This window comes from Melitaea cinxia, chromosome 12 (genome assembly GCF_905220565.1).
Source record: "Melitaea cinxia chromosome 12, ilMelCinx1.1, whole genome shotgun sequence".
Classification (NCBI taxonomy): Eukaryota; Metazoa; Arthropoda; class Insecta; order Lepidoptera; family Nymphalidae; genus Melitaea; species Melitaea cinxia.
Window position 1 is genome coordinate 5659595 of NC_059405.1, and position 26008 is coordinate 5685602.

The window sequence follows — 26008 nt, forward strand, 5'->3', positions numbered from 1 at the left end:
TCGCGAAGCGCGCTCCTGTTCATGCCAATCTTGCGGTGAGCAACTTGTTGCCGTTGTGAACTTTTGAAGGAACAGAGAACGTGATATCGGACGTCTCTGTCGGGGGAGGAGCGAGCGCGGGGAGCGCGCCGTGGCCGTCGCTCAACTGGCTTGAAGCACGCCGTCACTCAGTCGTTTCTCACTTGTTGTTGGGAGCGGTGCTGTAGCGCCTTTGCGTGCGCGAGTCGGCCGTTATGAATCGTACTTCGAAACAAGTTTGACGGGAAATTCGTTAACTTTTCCGACTGCATCCGGACTAGTGTAGAGATGTGCGCGTATACAGCGAACCTAATAGTGACGTATTAAATAGTGACAGTTTGAAGTTAGTTTATCGAAATGTTGTCACTTGGATTATTGACTATGTGCTGCGGTGTATGGAGTTGGATGTACATGAGTGCCAGCGGAGCATCTTTGACCAGTCGAGTGGCGGAGGCGCCGCAGGAGTGCGAGTGGCAGCGTGTATCGGGAGGCGCGGGTGAGCCCACGAGAGTGCAGCTCGCGTGCTCGCTCAAGACCGCCGCAGGCGCCACCGACTTGCTGGCCGGCCTCAGCACCTCGCAGGCGCAGCGAATTACATCGCTCGATCTACATTGTACTGATGTGCTTTTCTTTGAAAGTTCATTGGATGTGGGAAGAAGAAAAGAAGAGGGTACTGAACTTCTGTCGAGATTTCATAACTTAAAAGAAATGAGAATTGAATCTTGTAAGATAAGATATGTACCGTCGTCCGTGTTGTCACCGCTGAGTGGCTTAAGAAGTTTAAGTATTCGTACGCATAATACAGATTGGTCAGCGATGTCTATGGAGTTTCATCGAGATTCTTTTCGAGGACTAACTGATTTAAGAAATTTAGACTTAGGAGACAACAATATATGGATATTACCCTCTGAAATATTTTGTCCTCTGTATAGTTTAAAGGAATTAAATATAACACAAAATAGATTACAAGATATATCAAACTTAGGATTCTCAGACTGGGGTAATGGCCCCACTGCACCCGGAAAGTCTTGTAATACGGTGTTAGAGACTTTAGATATGTCCTACAATGAGATAAGTGCACTGCCTGATAACGGATTATCTAGTTTACGTGCACTACAAAAATTATTTATGCAGAACAATAGAATATCAGCTGTAGCTGATCGTGCGTTTGTAGGACTAAGTGACTTGCAAATACTTAATTTATCAACAAATGCCTTAACGGCTCTACCACCAGAAATGTTTCAGTCTTCACGAGATATAAAACAAATTTATCTAAATAACAATTCATTAAGCGTGCTTGCACCTGGATTATTGGAAGGTTTGGATCAACTTCAAATATTGGATTTATCTTTTAATGAATTAACGAGTGAATGGGTAAATAGAGATACATTTTCTGGCTTAGTGCGGCTTATTGTATTGAACTTATCCCATAATAGAATAACAAAAATAGATGCCTTACTTTTTCAAGATTTGAACAATCTGCAATTTTTAAGTCTGGAATTTAATAATGTAGCACGTATAGCAGATGGCGCTTTTTCAAATCTAAAAAATCTTCATTCTCTCTCTTTGGCGCATAACAACATAATTGAAGTTGACAGTAATCATTTTTCAAATTTGTATGTATTAAATCAATTGTTTCTTGATGGAAACAGAATTACTAAAGTTGACTTACGTGCATTTGAAAACATAACAAAGCTTCACGACTTAGGTTTGAGTGGAAATCAATTGTCAGAGGTACCGGATGCGATAAAAACACTACGATTTTTAACTTCTCTAGATTTAGGGATGAACAGAATAACAAAAGTAACAACAATTCAATTTGAAGGTTTGGATGATTTATACGGGCTGCGGCTTGTTGGAAATAAAATCGAAAAAATTTCAAAAGACACATTTGCTGCTTTGCCATCTTTACAAATACTAAACTTAGCTTCTAATAACATAGATCAAATAGATGACGGAGCCTTCGCCTCAAATATGCAGTTGAAAGCGATCGGATTGGATGGCAATAAGTTGGTTGATTTAAAGGGAATATTTACAAATACTCAACCTCTAGTCTGGTTAAATGTATCAAATAATGAGTTACTTTGGTTTGACTACAGTCATATTCCTAATAACCTAGAATGGTTAGATATGCACGAAAATAAAATAGAAAAACTTGAGGACACTTTCGGTGTAAAAGAAACTTGCAATATTAAAATGCTTGACGTAAGCTATAACAAAATTCGAAGCATTGACGAATTTTCTTTTCCTAGTAGCATCGAAACTGCAGTTTTAAACAATAATTACATCGAAAAAATTAATCCTGGTACCTTCCTACAGAAGTATAATTTAAACAAAGTTATGCTATATTACAATAAGCTAAAGACGTTAGATGTTGGTGCATTCGCAATATCATCAGTTCCAGAGGACAAAGATTTACCAGAGTTCTATATAAGCGAGAACCCCCTTGAATGCGATTGCACAATGGAATGGTTACAGAGAATTAACCAATTAAGTGACCTTAGACAGCGACCCAGGGTAATGGATTTAGAAAGTGTAAGGTGCTCTCTAACACATTCACGAAGCAATTCGGATATGCTGTTGCTAGAAGTTAAATCCACAGAATTTTTATGTGAATATGATTCTCACTGCTTCACCTTATGCCATTGTTGCGATTTTGATGCTTGCGACTGTAAGATGACTTGTCCGGATAAATGTTCGTGTTATCATGATCTCACTTGGAACTCGAACGTTGTCGATTGTTCCAGCGCTGACTACGATCACGTGCCAGAACAAATACCAATGGACGCGACTGAAATTTATTTGGATGGAAACGTTCTTAAAGAATTAGGAAATCACGTATTTATCGGTAAAAAGCGATTACAAGTTTTGTATCTCAATAACAGCAACATCAATTCAATACAAAACAGAACGTTTAACGGTATCGAATCGTTAAGAGTTCTTCACTTGGAAAACAATAACTTGGAGGTTTTGAGACACACCCAGTTCACAAGACTACAAAATCTAAATGAGCTATATTTACAAGATAATAAAATTAGAGTAATAGAAAACGATACATTCAACTATCTGCCATCTTTAGAATTTTTGAATCTCGACAATAACGGATATGTCGATTATATGCCTTGGAGAGTCATCACAGATAATAATCCACGCACCCGAGTATCTGTAGAAGGAAACAACTGGATATGTGACTGTAAAGACGTAGCTCAGTTGAACCAATGGCTAATAAAAAAATCAAAGGATACCGAGACAATGATGTGCTACTTTGCTCATGGCCAACCAATGAATAAAACTATAGCAACGGTAGCGAAGGAATGTAAAACAGAAACCACTACAGAGGAAACAGGGACAGAAACTTTAGATCGTTTATTCATAGAAACGAAGGATGGAGTGGAAAATTATATGCCATATATCGTAGTTGTGATCGTATTAATAATTGTTGTGTTTTTAATATGTGCTCTACTTTATATGTTCCGCGAAGATTTTAAACTATGGATGCACTCAAAGTACGGTATACGAGTATTCAGTTCTAAATCAAAAGACGTAAACGATAACAAGAATAAACGTTTCGATGCATTCTTTGTTTACAATTTACGGGATGAAGATTTCGTTACGCGTGCCGTAAGTTCCGATTTAGAGAATTCGGGTCACACTTTATGTTTACAACACAGAGACTTACAGTTAATCGAGAGACGCTCTAGTGATAGTTTAGTTAGTGCAGCCGAGAGTTCAAAAAGACTTGTGATAGTATTATCGATAAATTTTTTACAACAAGAGTGGTATGTGCCAGAGTCAAAAGCGGCAGTACAAAGTGCGATTAATTCAGTGAACGTAAGACATAGACGGCAAAAAATTATATTCCTTGTGACAATTGATTTAAGTGCCATTAACATTGACCCAGACTTAAAAGTGTTGCTTAAAACGTGTACAGTGATTGTGTGGGGTGAAAAAAATTGTTGGGAAAAACTAAATTTTTGGTTACCTGATGTAGACGTCACGTTACCAAATCGGACGCTTCATAATGCGAATAATATGAAAACTGGTAATAGGGAGGGGTTCGGGAGGCACGGGAATTTGAGGTATACCGCGCCCCCAACATCTCATGACCCTTGGTACAAATACGGAATGGCGCCTCCCATTCTGATGATGTCGAGTCCCATGCATTCGACTAGTGCTAGTGCGGAGGTATCTGCGCGAAGCACTGAGGATGAGACGTGCTCAGTCGCCAGCAGCGAAGGGCGACCCGATGACAGGTTGCCTCATCATCATAGTTATGTCTCCATAGACAATCATCAGTGTGAAGAGAGGCCTCTCAGGCCACCGCAACAAATACCCATGTCGAATACACGGCCCACTAACGTGAGAAAGACTTACTTTGTATAAAAAATGTGATTTATTCTAAATGTATATATATAATAATTAAACTTAATTTTAAGTAGTTTTTTCTAATAATTCGCATTAAAATGTTAAGATGTAGGAATAAGCTGGTGCTGAACGCTAAATATTATAAGATTTAAAGGTTGTTTGTAACCAACGTTATTATAATTATGTTACTTTCCATTTACAAGTACTACAAGTACCTTATCACTGAGTATAGTTTATTTAATAGTATTGAATTGCATTTAAATATAAATGTACCTGTTCATCACGACTGTCACCGAGCTAAATGCTTTTCCATGTTACAAAATAAAACATTCCTGTCTGAATAATGCTGGATAACTAACGTTATAAGGTTCCTGAGAAATCCTGTAAATTAATGCAGGATATAACGACTAATTTGTGATAGTTTAGGTACTTACGTTTGTCTCTACGATTACAAGTGAGAAGTGTATGTAACAAAATGAAATTATAAATTGTATATATGATATTATAATAATGTTAAATATGTCGAAGAACTGAAATGTACCCTAGTCAATTGTAAATAGCTATTCTAAAATTTAAGTATATAATTTGTGATGTAATTATTAGTTAGGATATAAAATACGTATTTATTACGCTTCCGAAATGCAGAGTATAAATAAATTAATATTTTGTCTATGTTTTGGTTTTTATTTCACAAAATTTTTACTTACTTATGTAGAGTGCGTAATTTTTAAATACGTTAAAAATTTGTTTTGTTACACGCCAAAAAATTAAATATGTTTATACGTTACGTCATGGCGAATCGTTATTATAAACTCATATCTAAAATCAGAGTGATTGAATGGAGGCAAGCGTAAAAAAAATTCCATCGTCATAATCAATTTAACGAATAGCTTTATTCGCCCATCCACATTCGAATGTATAAATATTTATTTTATCTAAATTGATCAAGAGGGATAAGATCGCGCCGTGGTCAGTAAGATTTAGGATGACCGCACACAATATTCTGTACAGAACTGACATGAAATTTAATATAGATACAAACAGACAACATAATCAACTTAATTTTTCTTTTGAAACAATAACGTCTACTTGTCCTGGTATTTAATAGAGTATTAAAAGTAAATATGCGCAAAAATATCAAGTGGAAATAATTTTGTTGATATAAAGGAGACAGTTTGTATATTGCCTTGATTAATGTATGCGCAAGCGCTTATTTTTAAAAGGCCAAGACAGTGCGCGCGCGCCGAGAGCCCGCTGCGAAACTATAAATCATCGTCAGACTGCGGGGATGAATAAATACCGCTGTAATTGACTTTTGATTGCACTTCGATGTCTCTCCTTATTTAACTAGTTACTGAGGAGCAATTGATTTCGTAGAACAATACATCATTGTCAAATGTTATCTACTTTATCCGCATCATACTTATTATTTAAATCTACAAGGGGGCGCTGAATATCATGTCCTGTTGTTATTATTTGATTTTTTATAAGATCTGTTGATTGAAATTTTTTAACGTAAACAATTTATCAATGAAGATGAAGATTAAGTAATAATGTTATTGTTATTGCACACAATAGTGTTCTATATAAAATATATAGCTATATAAAAATATATATGTATGTAGGTATCGTACTGTAACAGCTTATCAATATCTTAAACTACTAGTTAGTTTCTTTCTTTCATTAAAGTAAGCTTGAAAGTTAATCCGCCGCGCTATTGCAACTAAATGATTAGGTTTATAATGGGGTTATAATTAGGACTATAATGATTTAGGTTTCACAATCAAACTTTAGCTTTCACACACTAAACTGTTAATTTTATAAAAATTATCAATATACCTTATTTGCTTTACAAATTATGCTAAACGTCGTCGTGCGTCGCTCTTGTGATGAAGCTTACATTTTTAACCGACTTCTAAAAAAGGAGGAGGTTCTCAATTCGATTGTATTTTTTTATGTAGTATGTTACTTCAGAAATTTTGACTAGGTGGACCGATTTCGAAAGGTGGTGCGTGTCATTTGGTTCCATTTAAATTTATTTAAGATCTAACAACTACTTTTTGAGTTATATCTAATAATGCGTTTTTACTTGACAATTTTTTCGTCGACTTACGTTGTATTATACGCATAACTTTTTACTGGGTGTACCGTACCGTTCATGATAATTTTTAATTTAATCGAAAGCTGATGTTTATCATGTGGTCAAATTTAAATTTCATCGAGATATGATTACAACTTTTTGAGTAGTCTTTGATAACGCGTATTTAGTTGACTATTTTTTCGTTTACCTGCGTTGTATTACTTGTCGATGTAATTGAAGTCGGTTTTTTTTTTCGTTCGCGAGCAAACACAATTATTTAAATTAAACTTCACTAAGCTGCAGTTAAAATTCAATTTTCTTATTAAAAGCATACTGTCGAATTGAGAAAATCTTTCTTTTTTGATATTGGTAATGATGATTTTTGTGCATTAGAAACAATCTTTATATTTTTAAAATTGATTTTAACAGGTTTTATGACGTAAAGACCATTTTACTTAAACTATGTTATAAGATATAATGTTTATAATAAAATTTCTTAAGTTATGGCGTTAAAAGAGAATTGTTGTAGCTTAAAGTATGTATATTACAGATATAATATCTGTAGCATATTAGCACCAAAACAGTGAGTCATGATTTTTTCTAAAAGGTAATCTAGTTGAGAGTTTCTTGCTGACGTTTTTATTTATGACTTAAGAAAGCCCATTCACTGATATGAAGATATGACGTTTTTTTACTATAATACAAAATAGAATAATAACAAGAAAAGATAGAATTAATGAGGAACTATTGGCGCTATCGACAAGAGTTATGACAGGCCAAAACCTGTGATGAATTTCAATTTTGTGTTGACATCAATGTTGAGCTTATTTTAGTAAAATTAAGAAATGAAATAAATTTAATTCTGAAAATTAGCATGAAACAGACATTGTTATCATTTACTTGATACGTAAAAGCGCTAACAGATACGTCATACCCACAGACCATAGAAATACTATAATTATACTACTCCGTGGTCGTACCATTCAAGAAATTGATATTACATATTTAATTTAAATTACATCAGTTTCTTTATTAAGTAAGGTTCTAGACTGGGACACACTGTCAATGTAGTTAATGGCATAATAATGGAGCTACTATCATAAAAGTAGCTGTCTGCTTATCGGTAGTGATACAAGAACGAGTTGAAATGAGGTACATTTAGTTTTAGTGACGATTTAAATAATTCTCACAGACACATAACAGCTAAGACTGATTATGAATAATTTGTGTTTACTAAGAATTCAAACAAATTTTAATAGTCCATACGACACAGTAAATATCTTAATTGTTCGTTGTAACTTGATCCAATGAGTTCTTCACATATCGGATGATCAATTCTCAGTCGTGTCTATAGTCTCGAGGCGTGTCTCTGGCTAAAAGTCATCCATTCACGCCAATACTCTTACAAATCGAACACTCATCACCTTTTTTCCTGTGCAATACGATACACCATCGTTTATAGACGGCGCTTTATCCCAAACCCGTTCCAAATGGACCCTTCGCTTTAAGAATTTACGTAGAAAATATCTAAAGTCAAGGTGACAATTGATTATGTGTCCGGTGAAGACAAAAAGGAGAATAGCTCGATTAGTTATGTCGTTCGGAGTCGTTCCGTTCGAAACAATAGATTGGTTCTGCTTTATGATTCTATAAACGTTTATGTCCTTATAAAAGGCACTCAAGCCTTTGGTTGACAATTCTGATGTTATCACTTTCTAGGGACAGTTTATAAAAAAAGTGTTGAATTATTCAAATATAATAATAATTCGGGTCACCAAGTTAAAATGTCAATTCGACTTGATATCTTAATTTTGTTACTTTTGAAAATTTATAATTCCTGTTTTAAATCGAAACCTTAACCAAGGGTCATACAACAATCATTCATTGAACTAAAGATAAACAAAGGAGTAACGGAGTAACATAAGTGTAGTATAAATAAAATTATACATATCGAATTTTGTGAATCTTGTGTGTTCTTATTTTGGCTATAAAAAACCATATCCCAGTTTACTCGCATAATTAGTATTTTTAACTATTCGTTGGTGCGGTTATTGTTTATAATGAAAGTCGAAGACATTTTTAAAACTTATCTAAGCGATGCGTAGGCGTTGAAATATCGTAAAATAATAAGCAACCGTTATGGTGTAGACGATAATGTTCAATAGTAGCTTATTTGCTTGTCATAATTTTTGAATGTTTTTAAAATATTTTAACTCGATAGGTAATTGTTTTAAGTAATTTCGAGGCCAGAGATGAAAATTAATTTGAATAGCACTTAGAAGCAATAAAAATATCTTACAAGCTATTCAGAAAAGTAATGTTTTTTTATTTGACCTTTTTAGTATGAGATTTGTGATTAATATCAAGCGATATTCAAATAGGTTCCTTGTTATTATAATAGAATGTTCAAATAGTCAAACAAACGTCAAAATAAATAACAATTATTTGTAACATCTTCATTGTTTCGATCGTTATGGTTTTTGATAACGATGAAAAATGATATCATATATTTTACATACTCGTATATTTATGTTAAAAATAAGACACACCATAAACGTGAGAATAAAATATAAGAAAATATTTTTTGGTAAAACTATTTGTAATACCTAAATGTAAAGGAGAGTTTTAGAGTTGTACTAGTACCTACTGTTGTATTTTTTATAGTGTTTTACAAATGTACTCGTTTTCTTTATAACCAAACGGCAACCATAATTATGAAGTTAATAGAAAAGCTAGTGATTATTAAAAAAAGAAAAACAAACATCACGTAATTCATTGATTTATCAGAAAAGCCTTTCTATAAATAACTAAAACACAAAGAAAAAATTGGATTTAAATGTTTTCTGATCATTCTACTGTGAACTGTAAAATTGTCAAATCGGCGTCAGTGAACTGTCTTTTTTTTAGTTTTAACAAATCGTAAATTTCTGATTGATTTTTTTTATTTTTATACAATTTCACAATTTTGCAATTAGTAATAATATTATCCTAATTTTTCATCCGTGCTATTTTCACAATTGAAAGTTATTAAACCAAATGAAGTCTTATCTTAGTTTTTATTAAAATTATATGTTAATTTGACCTCAGAAACATTATAATAGTCCTTACTTATAGCTCTTTTTTATATAGCTGACGAATGGTACACCATAGAAGCAACTACTTATCAAGTAGTTGCTGGCGCCGTGGATGTTATGTTGTTTAAACAGAGTTAATTCTTTCAGATTTATTATCAAATAAATTTTACAAAATCAATACGTTTTTAGTTAATCATAAAATGTTTCAACTTCCGATAGTTTGATGATAATTAATACGATTTTCTTGTTATTATTAAGGTTCTGATATGTACTTATTGGTGTTCATGAATTGTAAGAGTGTAAACCGGATTCAATACAGTAACATATAAAATATATTAAAAGGGGTTAGAACTTTACTTTTACCATTAATTTAAGATATCCAAATGAATGTCGTAAATCAACAATGGTAGTAAGTCGTTTAGAGTTAGTAGAGACCTTGCCTTTTACTTATGTTTTTAAAAATAATATTTTAATTACTTGTAGATTTGTCAAAATAAAAAATAGCTAATACTTTTACTTTTTTTTTACATCTTAGAGCGACTTAATTTTTTTTTGGTTTTATTATATAATTGACTTACTTGTGTTACATAAATATTTCGTAGCAAAAGTTATGTACCATTCTATATATTAATATATACTTGCCCAATGCTCAGAACCGCCATAGTAATTATGTGAATGCAGCTGTTTCCGCTGGTACCGATGGGTGGAGTCAGCTTTTTTTTATACATGCCACGATCATTGGTGGAAGACACGAAGGAATTACTTTAAATTCGCAGGGGACGTGTTGAAGGCGAAGAATGTCACGCATATGTTCCTGGTCGGAATGAACTCATTAACTATCTTTTTTGCTACACAAACAAATAAATTATAAACACATTAACCTAAATAACGTATGTTGTAGTATCAACGTAGGATTCAATGGAATACATTCGTACTACCTATTAAAATCTATTAGTAATATTTGAAATTAAAATTTAGTCCAAAGTTAAATAATAATAAGTAATATTATTTAAATAATATTACAAATTCTTACTACAGCTAGGTAGGTACGTAACGTTATGACAGTTATGACTGTTACTTTAGTTCGTCTTAACCTCGTAGTTGAAATGTAATAAGTACTTTGTGGTTTTCCTTTTATGTAGGTGGTCATATAGACTGGGCCAGCTATTTATTAAGTTACTATTATTATATTTCAATTCAAATGAATTTAATAATACAGTTAACTGTATAAAATATTGCGTTCTGTTGAATTTATGGACAGTCATTGAAGCAAATGTGAATAAGTAAAAAAAAGCAAATTTCCTAGTTTTGGTAGTGTAAGTTGATAGAGACTTTTATCTATATAATTATATAAAAATAATTTTTGTCTGTATGTTCTTTATAGAATCGTAAACTATGCATTTGATCATGTCATGATCTTCAGCAAAGTGTTGTGCATGAGCCCACAAAGGTTTTTGAGTAGCTACGAACAAAAAAAAAAGGAAAAAATGCGTAGCAACGTGCACAGGGTACTGCTAGTTGTATATAAAACTGAGAAAGATTTCATAAATTTTAAATAATCCTAAACTCGTCTAATCTTCAAATTCAGAAAATATTGTTCCAAAAATGTTTATAAATGTCTTTAATTACTTCCGTTAAACAACCGCAACGTTACCTGGGTGGCATCCAGATCGATAGGATAACATATATTTTTAATTATCATCCTTAAAGGGCGGGCAACTAACCCCTAATCTATATTTTGATAAACGTTTCAAGAACATCTGCGAGCTATTCTTATTACTGAGACGAAATATTTGTAGCGTTTATCTCTGTAAGCTTTTAGACGTAGTTAAGTGACAATGCTGACAAGTTTTAGTGCGAACTTATGAGATATTGTAAAGTAGTGTTTTTTCTCGAATACATTATCTCTTTTTTAGTTGTAAAGTTCTTGAGATTATAAGACTAGGCTTAAATGGCGACGCGCTGGCGGTCGCGGGTTCGATTCCCGCTCAAGACAGACATTTGTATCGGCCATATAGATGTTTGTCGTGGTCTGGGTGTTGTGCTTGCGTACTGTGTGTGTTTCCGGACCCCCGACACAAGAGATAGTCCTACCAGGGGCCGTTGAGTGAGAAGTGTTTATTATTATTTATTATTAAATGTAATAATACAACAGACCCATGTCATTGAAGTTAAAGATTTATGATATTTGATTAATACTTATTAAATAACACACAGTCGTTAGTATTAGTAAATAGTCTTTCAATTGACTTGTGAAATTTGAGTTAAGATAGTTATAGTTTAAAGAAAAAATAAACATTTAGACATAATAATAAATACACGCAATGTATTGTTCAAAATTCTTTATTACTCACAAGCATTTTATAATTCACTTGTGTATGTTATTTGAACAGTAGATACTGTTGGATGAAGGCCTCTATTGTGGATTTCAAAAATTTGCGGTCTTGTGGCGCCAAAAACTTGTGACTCGTTTGGGGAGTCTGCCGACACTAAGCTAGGTAGGTCACCATTCCAGCACCTTGGGACCCCAATGACTATCAGCTAAAACCTATTTTAAAAAAAGATATTTAGACATAGTTCATTTTTATATATAGTATTAAATTAAATTTTAAATATAACATACACGGTCATCTGTTCCTATGATAAGCAACTTAATGCTTGTATTTCTGGTAACAGCCGAATGTTATAAATATATATTTTAAAATATACAAAGAAATAATAGATATACAAATATATTAACACAAATATTACATCCAGACTCAGGCGAGAATCAAACCCGCAACCCGCGGAAGAGAACACTACAAACTGCGCCAACGGGCTAGTCAAAAATAATCAAAATAATATAAATTTAAATATATATATATATATATATATATATATATATATATACTATTTTGAATTTAATAATATAAAGGTAAATGTATAATATAACAAAGTATTATTGTTACCTTTTAAGTTTTTTTTTTATCTTGTATATTTAAAATTATAGTAATTTAAGTCGACATAAAATAAATTTAAAATCAATTCAGTAAATATATTTATTACTATATACAATTATACATACATATTTAGTTTTCCCATTTATATGTGTGTGTGTGTGTGTGTGTGTGTGTGTGTGTGTGTGTGTCTGTGTGTATGAGTATTTACATTTTGGCTTAAAAATAAAGTTCTATTGATATGAAGTTCATATAGGTATGATGCAATTTTATGTACAGGATTTTTAAAATATTTGCTCTAGCTAATGAGGCGACGATGATGATGACTTATCGCCGACTACATCTTTTATTTTACGTATTAAAATGTAATTTATATGATCTATATATTTTATCTATATAATTATTATTGAGCATCCATTCACTTTTATATCTACATTTTAATATTATTATAAATACATAATACGATATATTTTTCAAATAAATAAGATATACGAGATAATAAATATTCTGTATAAATAGAAACGAATCGCCCAAATATATGTGCGAGCAATAACTTCCAAATGACTGATCCAAATTGAGTATTTTCCTGTGCTCGTGATTATCGGTTGGTACAAAACAAAACTACATTTTCACGAAAAAAAAATTGTGGAGATAGATTCAACGAGTTAGCTATTAATAAATAAATAATTAATTTAAGTATTTATAATATAAAAACGTAATTAAATGTTATATAAATTTAGGTACATAATATATAATTTTCATGGAACCATCATATTAATATATTATAGATAAAGTATGTGTTAGTATTATTGAATGATTAACTATTTATAACACCGAGCATTTGTGTGATAAGCCGCAATCATAACAGTAGTTGCTAAATCTGACATATGCGTGCATGCGGGATTAACGAGGGGTTGCACTTGTCACAAAAATATTAAGTGGGTGGAATTGAATATGGTGATCAGCGCACATCGACATACAAAGCTTACTTCATTAAAATTGGTCACTGAGACAGGCGAAGGTATAGAGTAACTTTTTATCAGAATTATTTCATTATTTCTAAATAAAATATTTTTAATTTTTATAAGTTTTTGATATCGATAAATTATTATCACGTATACTACGAGTATAATGTATTTTGTTGTTCAAAAATGTATTTTATGAAAAATAAATTAATAATTATTATTTAAATGTAAATTGGGTAAATTTTTTGTAAGCTTTTTAAAAGTTTCTTTGACTTGAAATTATTTATTACATTTTTCTTAAAAGTGACACATTTAAAACGTTCATTAAAATATTTTACAATATAAAACATATTACAATTCACAACATAACAGATAATCTTATTTAAAAGTAAAATAACTAAGTCTGTTGTGATTCATGGCAAAGCTAAAATACTTTATTAAGAACATAAATATTTTAGTAAGCAAACGCATTGTAACAAAGCATTATAATTATGTATTTGTTTTAATTTCTATCGGCCGACATGCTTGCACATTGTTGCTCGAAGCGACTCAATTGTGCCCTACGCGGTCGATCTCAATACTCCCTTCACATTCGCTGCTACAATGCTCTTATGTTATTCTAGACTTTTTATTTTGGTCACGGTCCTTGAATTACGTAATTAACGGTTCAGTGGGAGTTTGGGAGCGTCTTGTAGCTCTCAATATAATTAGGATCCGAGCAAAATAATAAAGCACCCTCTGGAATTGTGCCCATTTATTTCATTATACGAATCTAGTGCTCTTATAAATCACGGAACCATATTAACACTATAGTGTTTTAAAATTTAAAATGTAACGCATAAGTAGTGCACTTGTTGTTTAAGTAATAAAAAATTCAATTAATAACGAGTCACAAGTGCTATCATTCATATGTTGTGCCAACGCTTTTGGCCCATTTCAAAGGACCCTCCGAATAAAGCGCATTTGGGTTCGTTGAATACAATAGATTAAAAAACGCAAGCATAAAAAGCATCCGCGGTTATCTATTAGTATCTAGTTAGAATTACACACGCAGATGTTACAAAAATAATAATCCGTTTCACTGACGTGCCCTCACGAACACACGATCTTAAAAAACATTCCCTTTACCTGAACGGTTAGTTTGAGACAGTAGGATTTATGTTAGACAAATAGACGGTGTTCAGCTTTAAAGATTTACAAATTGTTTTTTTTTTAAGTGTGTTTAAAGGGAAGTCTAATTTTGGAATGTAATCTTTACTATTACATGGTTATTTTACTCTTATATATGGTAAATAATTATAGACAATGTAGCTTCTTTAAAAAAAATAGTATTTTACCGTATTGTTAACTGATTGGTGGGCGCCTGCCCAGCGTGGTGACTATAGGTAACACACATGAGTTCATGCCATTTTTTTGTCGCGACCTTATGGAGGCCTATGTCCAACAGTGGACTGCGATAGGCTGAAGTGAATGAGTGAGTGAGTTAACTGATTAGTTTGACAGCTGCTCAGGTGTAGATATATAGTTGAAAATAACGTCTCAGAATTTGCACGGACACAGCCCTCTTTTTATTTTTTCAATATGTATTTCGAGAAGTCGAGAAGTCAAATTTAGAGATTAGGTGCTTAGTACGGTTGTACAAAAAGTGATGGACGCTTAGCCTAGTTGCATTCCTGGAAAACATACCTTAAGCCAATTCTTATGATGTCAGAGATACTGTTGCAATCAGGTATATTTTAATTTAAAGAAAATTAAAATTATCCCTTTAAAATATTATACAAACCTAAGAAATCGTAACTAAGGTACTAAGTTGGCGTCGGGTGTGAGTAAGTAAAATTAAATTCGCGAAAGAGTTTATTTTTTGTTAATAACGAACAATTTTTTTTTCACAATTCTGTCCCTTATTCGCATATTATGCTAATTTAATAAGATATATAATTTATATTTTATAAGGTATCAAATTGATTTTTATCCTTGCAAGTAAAAACGTCACATGTTGCGGCTAGATAATATTTAAGATTGAACTTTGGAATTTTAAGGATGTGAATTTAGCTTATACTTTTTATTAATAATTAAACTCGACATCGTTTCATTTCATTCAACGTTACGTTTCATTTCATTAGTTTAATTTGTAGGACAATAAAAACGATTCTAAAACAAACTCATCATTGTATTTTTTTATGTAATCTAATTTAGATTTAACTTAGGTGTTATTATGACCTGCAGGGAAGGAGCAGTTTTGAAAATATGTGGTACATATCATGATTACCTTAGAACAATTTTCTCAAATTATAGTTTTAAAAGTATTACTCTTTGCACGAAGCTCTTTTAATTTTTATTACTTTTATTATTAAACTGACAATATTTTCGGATAAACTAGTCCGTGTATTTTATTTATTTATTGTAAAGCGCTTTATTATACATTTGAAGCTAAACATAAGGAAACACAATATTATAGCTTATAAAGTTGCAAAGGCGGCTCGTTATTCAAAAGAACCTCCAAAAATAGAAAAAAATGTTAAAATAAACAATAAAGTACGAAAATCAATTATTTATTAATTAATTATTTTTATAATATATTTTTATTTATGCCAAATTCTCATAGGTAACACAATTTTCCATTTTTACATGAAGTAAATTGATTGACAGATACACGAGTTATCTTACAAGTGTTTCGTTTTGCTATCTGTACAAATAAATAAAATTGAAGCGTCTGTTTGTAATAACCATTTTTAACTAAATTCATATGTATGTTTACACGCTACATATACCAAAATACAATTTTTTTATTAATTTTTGTTTGTCTGTCTGTTTTTTCCGGCTAATCTCTGAAACGGCTGGACCGATTTTGACGGGATGTTCACTGGCAGAGATAGCTGAGGTAATAAGGAGTAACTTAGGCTGCTTTTATTTTAGATTTTTTATTTTTTAATTTATAACTCTGCTCTTAAATAATAATTATTTTCTTAAATTCCACTCGGAGGAAGTCGCGGGAACAGCTAATTGTTGAAATAAAAATTATCTTAAACTATTCAAGACTAATAATAAATCATGCATTTTGTTTGTTTGAATTCTTAGAATATAAAGTTTATACACACTGACTTGTGTTACTTCCAAGTTATGATTTGAAGAAATATAGAGTTACACAACGGTGCAATATTAGTGCCAGGTGTGACATGAGCGCAGGTAAAATTTGCTAGTCTGTTTATATCGAAAATTATCATTTAACTATAAGTGTACAACTTACTGATCTTAATTTATACTTTGAATTTTCGAAAATAAAATACAAATGATATATTTTTATACCTATTTAGCTGACCGTAAGTGCAAAATTACAATGTTCTCTAATGACGATAATATATTTAGTTGTTTATTCATCAACCTGTTATAATAAACCTGTCAAATGAATCTTAAGACCGGTCAATAGTTTTAGATTATAAATAATGTGCAAAAACTATATTTAAAATCATGATTTGATTGTAGTCAGATTATAAAAAGATACGTTATAAGAAACTTGATCAGTCATGTTTGACATACTTCTACATTTAAACATCTTAAGCTGTAGCTTTCCTGTGATGCAAAACCGATATCCGATATTTTGACGAAAACCATACAAATAACAAAGATCAGTTAGTAGCAACAAGTTGGAGATTTCCTGTTACGCCACCCATCTGCGGACAAATCGTTTAAAAATATCACATTACAGATTACACAGAGGAATTGAAAAGCGCGGATGTTTCTTCGGATGATTTCGGGGGTGCCTTTTTGTGTTTTTTGAACCGCACAGATATTGAATCACGGGCCAATTAATGATTTTAAATGCATTATGGGCGTACTACCAGTTCCGACCGGAAAATACAAATCGTACAATGCGTAATATGATATACAGCCACCTGTAGTCCTCAAACAAATCTCGGAACGAAATCGAATGCGAATATTTGCATTGTATTAAGGTTTTATCGTGCTGTACTGTGTATTCTCAGGCGAGGGTCTGATCCAATTTAGTAATGTAGACAACGTACACAATCACTGCGCTTGTCTGAACCTTTCAGCTATCAGTGCGAAATCGTAATTCACTTTGATACGAGAGGGCGCTGATACTGGTTTAAGGTTTTAATTTTATTTAACCTGTATCCTATATCTACGAATAGATTAAATTTTCATGTTTTAATATTAATTATAATGAATAATAACCTTAATAAAGTAGTTGTGTTTACGTATTCGTTCATAAAAAATATGTAGTGTAGTAAAAATATATATTTGTTGAAAGACTAATAACGATTCTTTTTGTTTGCAACTGCCATTAAATAAATTAAAAAAAAATATATAATAGTTGAGTTTGCTAGCAAACGAAAATAAACCAACTTCATTTACACCACTAGACGAAAAAAATTAACATAATTGTGTTTGCTCGCAAACGAAAAAAAAAACGACTTCAATTACATCGACGAGTAATACAATGTAGATCGACGAAAAAATAGTCAAGTAACTACGCGTTATCAAAGATTACTCAAAAAGTAGACATCAGATCTCGATAAAATTTATATGTGACCACATGATAAACATCAGCTTTCGATTAAATCAAAAATTATCAAAATCAGTACACCCAGTAAAAAGTTTTCTCGATTTCTCTGGGATTCTATCATCAGATCCTGGTTTCCTTATCATAGTACCAAACTAGGGATATCCTCTTTCCAACAAAAAAAGAATTATCAAAATCGGTACATCTAGTAGAAAGTTATGCGGTATAATACAACGTAGGTCGATGAAAAAAGCGTCAAGTAAAAACGCATTATTAGATATAACTCGAAAAGTAGTTGTTAGATCTCAAATAAATTTAAATGGGACCAACTGATACACACCACCTTTCGATTAAAAAAAAATTGTCGAAATCGGTCCACCCGGTCAAAAGTTCTGATGTAAAATACATAAAAAAAAATACAGTTGAATTGAGAACCTCAGTTAAAAGGCACTTGTTGCCACTACAATTTTCAAAGTTCGCCTCGATTTCCCTGATATGCCATCATCAGATCCGGGTTTCCCTATCACGGTACCATCCTTGGGATATTTCCTTTCCAAAAAAAAAAAAAAAATAAGAGTCATCAAAATCAGTTCATATACGACAAAGTTATTGAAAAACTCCTGCTTTTTTGAAGCCGGTTAAAAAGGACATATATTGATATTGAGTAAGCGATTATAGTTAAAATAATTATGTAAAAGTATATTGCTCTTGGAGTCAGTTACAGCATATTTATCAAAATTTGTTTTGTAGTCAATCAATTTTATTAAATACATTATAATTATAACATTATAACGTCTAAAGGAATACACGACTTACGATTAACAATGACTCAAGCCGTCTAACATCGACAGAGCCATAATAATGGATACAGCTTAGAAACGTCGGCGGCACCGAAGATGGTAATTGCAAATTGATAATTGCAATTACACGAACAAAATAAACTTGAGAATCGTGCTAAACTGCTCACTAATTGTCTACAATAATTTATATACTGCAATAAAATATGTATAATTTTTATAATAATAAAAATATATTCATATTTTAAAAGGTCATTTATGTTTTATAGCTTTTAAATTAGAATCTTCTGAATTCTCAATTGGAACTTTTGAAGCAACGATTCGCTTTTGTTTTTTTTAAATGTTGGGTTCTATGGAACATTTAAGATACTCACAGAAATATTTAATATACTTAAGAAAAGTTTTTTAATTTTTACACCTTGAACTTACTTGAATAATTTCGGGAACTCCAAAATGATAATGGTGGTTAGTCTCGTTAAGGTGAAAGAATAAAACAAATATATATTCTAACTGTAATGAAAAGAATATAAAAGGTACGTCAGTAAATTGGTAAAGCATTTAAATTATTTATACATGCTTACAAATCGATCCGCGCTACGCTGCAGAGAGAAATCAAGAAATAAATATACGTAAACCCGCTATATATGTGGTGGATTAAGCTTCAAATCCTCCTTCTCGACAGAAGAGACAGTCTTTCAAGCAGTTGAATATTTACAGGCCATTACAGAGAATTTATGAAAAAAGTTAAATGATAAGATATATTTAACGGCATGAGACGGAGTCACGGTTTAATGCTAGTTTTGAAATATACCTACGTCGACCAAACCTTGTGGGGGGCAAAGCAAATAATTACCTCACTACTTTTATTGTTCCTTTGAGGCTATATATTAAATGTTTAATCGGTGTTCTTAATAGAATTAAACTTTCAGTTAAGGATAGCAATTAAGATATAGCTTATTAATTTGAAATAATACAATAAAATGGGTAGGAGTTAGTTTGTTTGAACGTGTTACTCTCGGGCGTGTTTTTTTTTATTAATTTTAGTCTATTAATTTGTTTCAATTATTGTTCGACGAGAAAGATCATAGACTTTCAAAAGTTTTGTAGGATTAAGCACTGTGGGGAGACCCACAAGGACAGAAAACGAGATCGGAAATAAGTATTTGTACTTTTATAGATTATATTTGCGTTGCAAATATCCACTACGAGCGGAAATCGAACCCGTGACTACCGCGTCCGCCGCCAACACGGCACACGCATCATTACACCACAGCGATCATCTATCGACAAGTTTTTTTTTGTAATGAGCTATGGGTACATGTTACAAAACGAAGTTTGAAAGTTAAAATTTGTTTAAAATTATAATATTGATTGAGTATAATATAAATGAAAAGTTATGTCTAAAGGACATTTATGAGAGTTGACTGGTATAACTTTTACCATGGCTGGGAGTGTGTTCATATTTCAAGGATGTGCATCTTACTATGATGTCTCTGAGATTAAGCTTGTAATAGCGACTAAATAATAATTTCATTCCATTCGCACGTGGTCGTCTGTTACTAAGCAAGGCAATTTCATTTCTGTAGTAAATAAACTCCGTTACTATTGATAAAAATATGAAATTAACTATTGAGACAGATTGACTTTACATTTTTTTAGATTCTACTTATCGGGTATCTAAATACACGTACTTTATTAGAAAATTCTTATTTTACTTGTTTTACCCAATGTTTGTTCCAATATGTATTTGGTAAAGTACATTCTACGAGTTTGCCCACAATTTCATTTTCTGGAAACTTACGAATTTTTCGCTTTCTCGGTTTGCTGCGATTTATGTTAAAAATATTCTACGAACTTGCTTTTGGTGTTGACTCATAGGTACGACATTTAAAAAAAATACAAAAAATAAAATTAGACTTAGTTTTTACTAGTTTTGCCACATGACATTCCGTGTTTTTTTTTATTAAATAACTGTTCAGTGCCTACCATACTATTTTAAAAAAAATATTTAGCATATCATCCCTCGCCTATGTTTCATGAATTTTTATTACGTAACCTGTACGTTATACCTACATAGAATAAAAGTATTTGAGTATAAAATTTATAATAACAACAAACTGTAAGCACGAACCAAACGATTATCATATTCTAGCCTTAATAGACTAAAGAATTATACAAAATCAAACGGTAACGATTTAAAATTCACTCCGGGTGACCAGAATAAGTACCCTGACTATCATCAAACAGGATTTGAAAGCTGACTGTCCGAATAACGTCCGCTCCGACCCATAACATATTGAAATTTATATTTTTAATTTGTTCTAAGCTAATAAATATTTGTATATCAAGCCTATCATAAACGTCGAATTTACAGGTAAAGTGTTGCCGATTAAGCGCGTATTTGCATTTCAATTGACGATACAAGTTTTAAATAATAACTATAGGCTTGTGAGTTATATCTATAATATAATGTGGGATTAATGTGTTTATTAAATTAAATATTAATTTTACGATATGCTGCGTATCGTTCATTTTAAACGAGTCAGTTCGACAGGTGATTGTGAACATTTGTACAAATCTTTACATAATTATAATGACTGATTATTATTTAAAATTAAATAATACTTGATCGCAAGAGTCACTCACATTTCATTGATTTTTTTGGTTGGTTTCGAATTCCTATATTTGTCATAGAATATATTTGAGACGTTTATACAAAGATTGTGATTTCGAAAATATTAAAATACTTTGAAAGAATTAAAGATGACTTATAATATGGTCTATTAGCGAAAAGCGATATGCAATACTTTTACAATATAATGGATAAAGCTTTGATTACATCAATATTAAGCCGGGACGGGTCGATAGTTAATAAATAAGACATATTATCTGACATGACACCTACATATTCAGTGCACTTTAATTACGTTTCAATAACTCTCATTATGACTGTGATTATAAATTTAACGTAGGACTGAACTCGTATCTTGTCCTAAGCTCACCCACGATTGCAAGTGTAGTGATAAATAACTGAAACGTTTACGAGGACATTAAGCGTTGTGGCCGTTTTGCATTGCGTTGTGGGGACGCGATAAAACGACGCACTGGAGTTTCGCGCCACGTTTTGACGGACCGAAACGGAATGGGCGTGCGGTGCCGCCTCATCACGTTCTTTTATGTAGTTTTATAAAAGATTAAATTAAAGTTCATTCTTGTAATTTTTTAACGAATTTACAAATTAAGTTGGTTAAATAAACAATATTTGAAAAAAAAAATGTTGAATTTTATATATATTTTCTAGTTTTTGATTTTTTTTAATTTTGTTGATTAGTTTTTAATTAAGTACATAAAAGTATTTAGGAAATTTAGTATTTTAGAAAATAACAAATACCGTAAAATAAAATAAATCAAACAAAATAATAATAATAATAATAATTCAAACTATTAAGTGAAATAAAAAAACATGTGTCTTTATTTATTTTTGTCGACAATATAAAATTACATAATTTAAAAAAAAAGTTTACTAGTAATATTTTAGTTTTACAAACGTCATATTTTTCTTACGGTTTTAGTATCACATTTTTTCAGTTCGGTCGCCCAGCCAAATGTCAAGCCTGCCGTAAGGAACTTCGTTCCAAAAATGGTTTACAGTTTTTTAAACAATTCTAGAGCGTAGCGCTCGTAACTTGTGTTGTTAGTTGTAACAGCTGCATACTCGCTTTACATTTGCACTTCGATTTTATAAATCATTAAAATTAAAATAGTAGACTTTATCACAACAACAATATTACCAGACAATGGCCCTATTAAGTAAATTCGTTGTATATAAGCGGCACGCGTCCTTCCCGCGCTATCGAACTCAAAGCCGCCGCCATGTTTACATTTCGATCCGCAAGCAACCTGTGTTTAAGTTGAATCGGGAATTATATCGCAGCGATTAGTGTAATAACTGGTCGGCTCAAGGCTTTTTCTTGTTTCAGCCGTGGACCATGTGCTCTCTGACATCCGTACGCATTGAATCGGCTCGCTCGGAATCGATTGTTTGGACATTGCGCGCCCATTGTCTTCGGTATTGTAAATTTATAATTATCGCATACAATTGTTTTGTTTTATTTGAATGAATGTTAAGTCAATTTAACGAAGCCCATAGTTGAGAGAGATATTGTCCTGAAAATGACAAAATTGTTTTTTTTTTGTCCTTTTTTAGTTGCAATAATTTAGTAAAAAAAATATGTAAGTTCTTTTGCTTTGTTTCAAATGCTTACTGATTTTGTCATGTTTAACTGTTTTGTTAAACAACTCTCTGATTAGAAAATATCTGTAAAGATAATTAAGCGTAATAGTTAAGTTATTTATTAACGTGTATTATAATTATGTACACTTGTACGGCTTAGTGTAGGAAGGTCCTGAAAGATTTGTGTACATAGAGTACGTACAATAATGTAGTAGTTTTACATACATTCGTATCGTAAATATTGATTGTACAGCAAACAGGCGCATGTAATTGCGTGTGCCGAACGTAGCTTTTACAGAACTAGTTGCAAACCGCATGGAATGTGCATAGAGTCGCACACAACATTTTCATTAAATTTTGTGCTCTATACCTATAGAAATAAGAACTACAAACTTATAAAATGTACGGTCCGCCGTTGAACAGAATGCTTCGAGACATTAATGTGTATTTATTGTACGCGTCTTGTAATGTTTTTATCGTCTGTTTTCGAACGATTTGCTCTGATGTTTAGAATTAAGAGCCTTTTCTACTGCAATATATTTTATGAGATTTTCGAAGACATTTTTAAATCTTGAGTATTTTGTTAACTTTATCACCCATTAAACGCATTTAACAACGTAATTATGGTAACCGTAATGGTCTCGACTATTTTTGTATTGTTTGTAAAATAATTTTGTCACAACTAAGTCTGAGTATTTCCTATTTCTAGGAATTACTTTTATTATAACATAAATCAGGATATTTGGCGTGTTTGTCATTAATTAAATATATCGAGTTCCTCCGTTTTGGAACTGCTGGAAATTGAATTGTTAAGACTACAATCGCGACTATGGCCATACCCCATTTCACGGTTTACTAATAGTAAAAAAATTAAAATTCTAGGAATTATTTTAATACTACAGTAATATTGCTTAATTTTATTTTAATGCTATCTTTACCAATAAACATATACCAATAGATATCGTAAGTTATTATAAGCCACAAAAATCTGCAGCAGAGGGGTTGTTTTTTATATATGCTGCCTTTACTATTGCAGTCAGTAATTATTATGTTGCGTTTTCGATAACATGAGTTCTATAACCGTAAAGCTTTTTATACATAAAGATAAAGTTATAGTCAGATATTAATAATCGGTTTTCACACAAGATATTCTTTTATAGAACGGCAATCCTGCCAATTGCAAATGTATAGCAAATACTTAGGTCTTGCAGTATACTTGCTTGAATATTGGGCATATTTTTTTATGCTTTTCGGGAAGCTGTCTTGTGCCTCTGTGTCCTTGAAAGATAATAAGTTACAGAAAACTAACATGGTGCTAAGGTTTTCCACAGGCGTTCGTTAGTCATGGATGAACAACGAATCATGCGTGAGCGTTGATATCGACCACATAAAATATATGGTACGATATATGTAAATGAAAGTTAACGGTAAGGTAAGTTAAATTTATATTTTAGTTCACCGCAAGGAGGTCCACAGCATAGGAAGAAATCTAGATGAGAGTGATATGTGTAGGTATAATTTTTGAGATATTTACATTCTAGGTGTATTAGCGTTGTATGTATTATCTCGATCTTGCTTCAATATGTTGATACAAACATTACGTATGTAACCAGGAGGCGATGTAAAGTTTCAATTTCATTTAAATTAAAAGGGTCATACGTTTTCATTTATATGACAGCGGGAATAGCAATTTATTTCGATAAAGTCGGTAAATTACAGATTAGTATAGAGTAGAAAAATAACAGGAACATTTATCTGGAATAGTTTCACCTTTCTTTAAAAAGAATAACATACGACGCAAGCTTTTATTACTTACATCATATTATGATGCTATACAAACTTTTAGTACAAATCCTAAATCCGGTGAACTTGAAGTAAATGATATTTTTAATATATGTTTGTTACATTAGTAGTCACATTTAATAAATATTGTTATTATTATATTCACTAAATATTTATAACAACGGTACCAAATAAATATTACAAAACCCATACTATAACTTTTTTTAATGACAAGTTAGTCGAAGAACATAATAATTATTTTATTATTTAGAACATTTTATTAGAAACGTTTCTTAATAATGTTTTTTAAGTTATTAATAAAAGCATTTACTCGGAATCGTTATTTAATTATTAACACCAGAATCCCTGGCTTATTAAACGTGTCATCTAAATACAGAACGTCTTTGATCAATGCGTATTCCAGGAAAGAGTAATTACCTTCATATATGATTCGTCGCCTTTTAATTTTTTAAGCTTTATTATCTTACATTTTAAATTGCTGTGCTGATTTACATGATATTTTCGTTCAAAAACTGCATTTAGTGCTAATAATCTTTTATGTACTTCATATTTACGTTATATTAAAGTAATCATTTATGCATCAACATATGTATAAGGGTATATAAGGTAATTAATGTAGAATTTTCCTTTTAGTTTTCAGTAAAATAGAACAGATTTTTTTTTACACAAACTAAGTCGGTATGTAAGCATACTGCTCATCTGCAAAACTGCTAGCGATGTTTACGATGCTGGTACTACAGCATCGCAAACGGTTGTCGAGTTTACCCCCAATCCTCCCAAGAGCTCTAGTCACCTTACTCACCACTGGAATACAAAACTCCTTGATTTTTTTGAACAGTATTATTTAGCTGTGTTTCTGTGAGATCGAGGTACGTTCCCGCTCGACCTGCTCCAGATTTTGAGCATGATTTTTTGTCTTGATATCTTCGCGCGTAGATTGTTCAACCGTCAATTTCATTTCGATTCGTTAAAATTACATCATCCCGTTGTACTCGATTGTACTTTGAATCTCAGTCGATTGTCTCAATTAAATTAACTGTCCCCGGTTGACTTCATTGGTGAATGACTTGCAACTAAGTCTTAAAAGATGACAACTTTGACGGCCCAAATTGAATGTATCTTCAATAAAGTGGAGCAAGTCAGAACTATATGTACATTACATTAAATGACATGTATGTAAAGAACTCAGTAAAAACAATACAAACTTACTGTGG

At 31.7% G+C, this 26008-nt stretch overlaps 1 protein-coding gene across 1 annotated transcript; it reads left to right on the forward strand.

The window, feature by feature from the left end:
• The first annotated feature begins 375 nt into the window (after positions 1 to 375).
• LOC123658512 (toll-like receptor 6) lies at positions 376 to 5055 on the forward strand. The gene has a single exon (XM_045593911.1). It carries the CDS (start codon positions 376 to 378, stop codon positions 4399 to 4401), a length of 4026 nt encoding a protein of 1341 aa, XP_045449867.1. The 3' UTR covers positions 4402 to 5055.
• The last annotated feature ends 20953 nt before the right edge of the window (positions 5056 to 26008 follow it).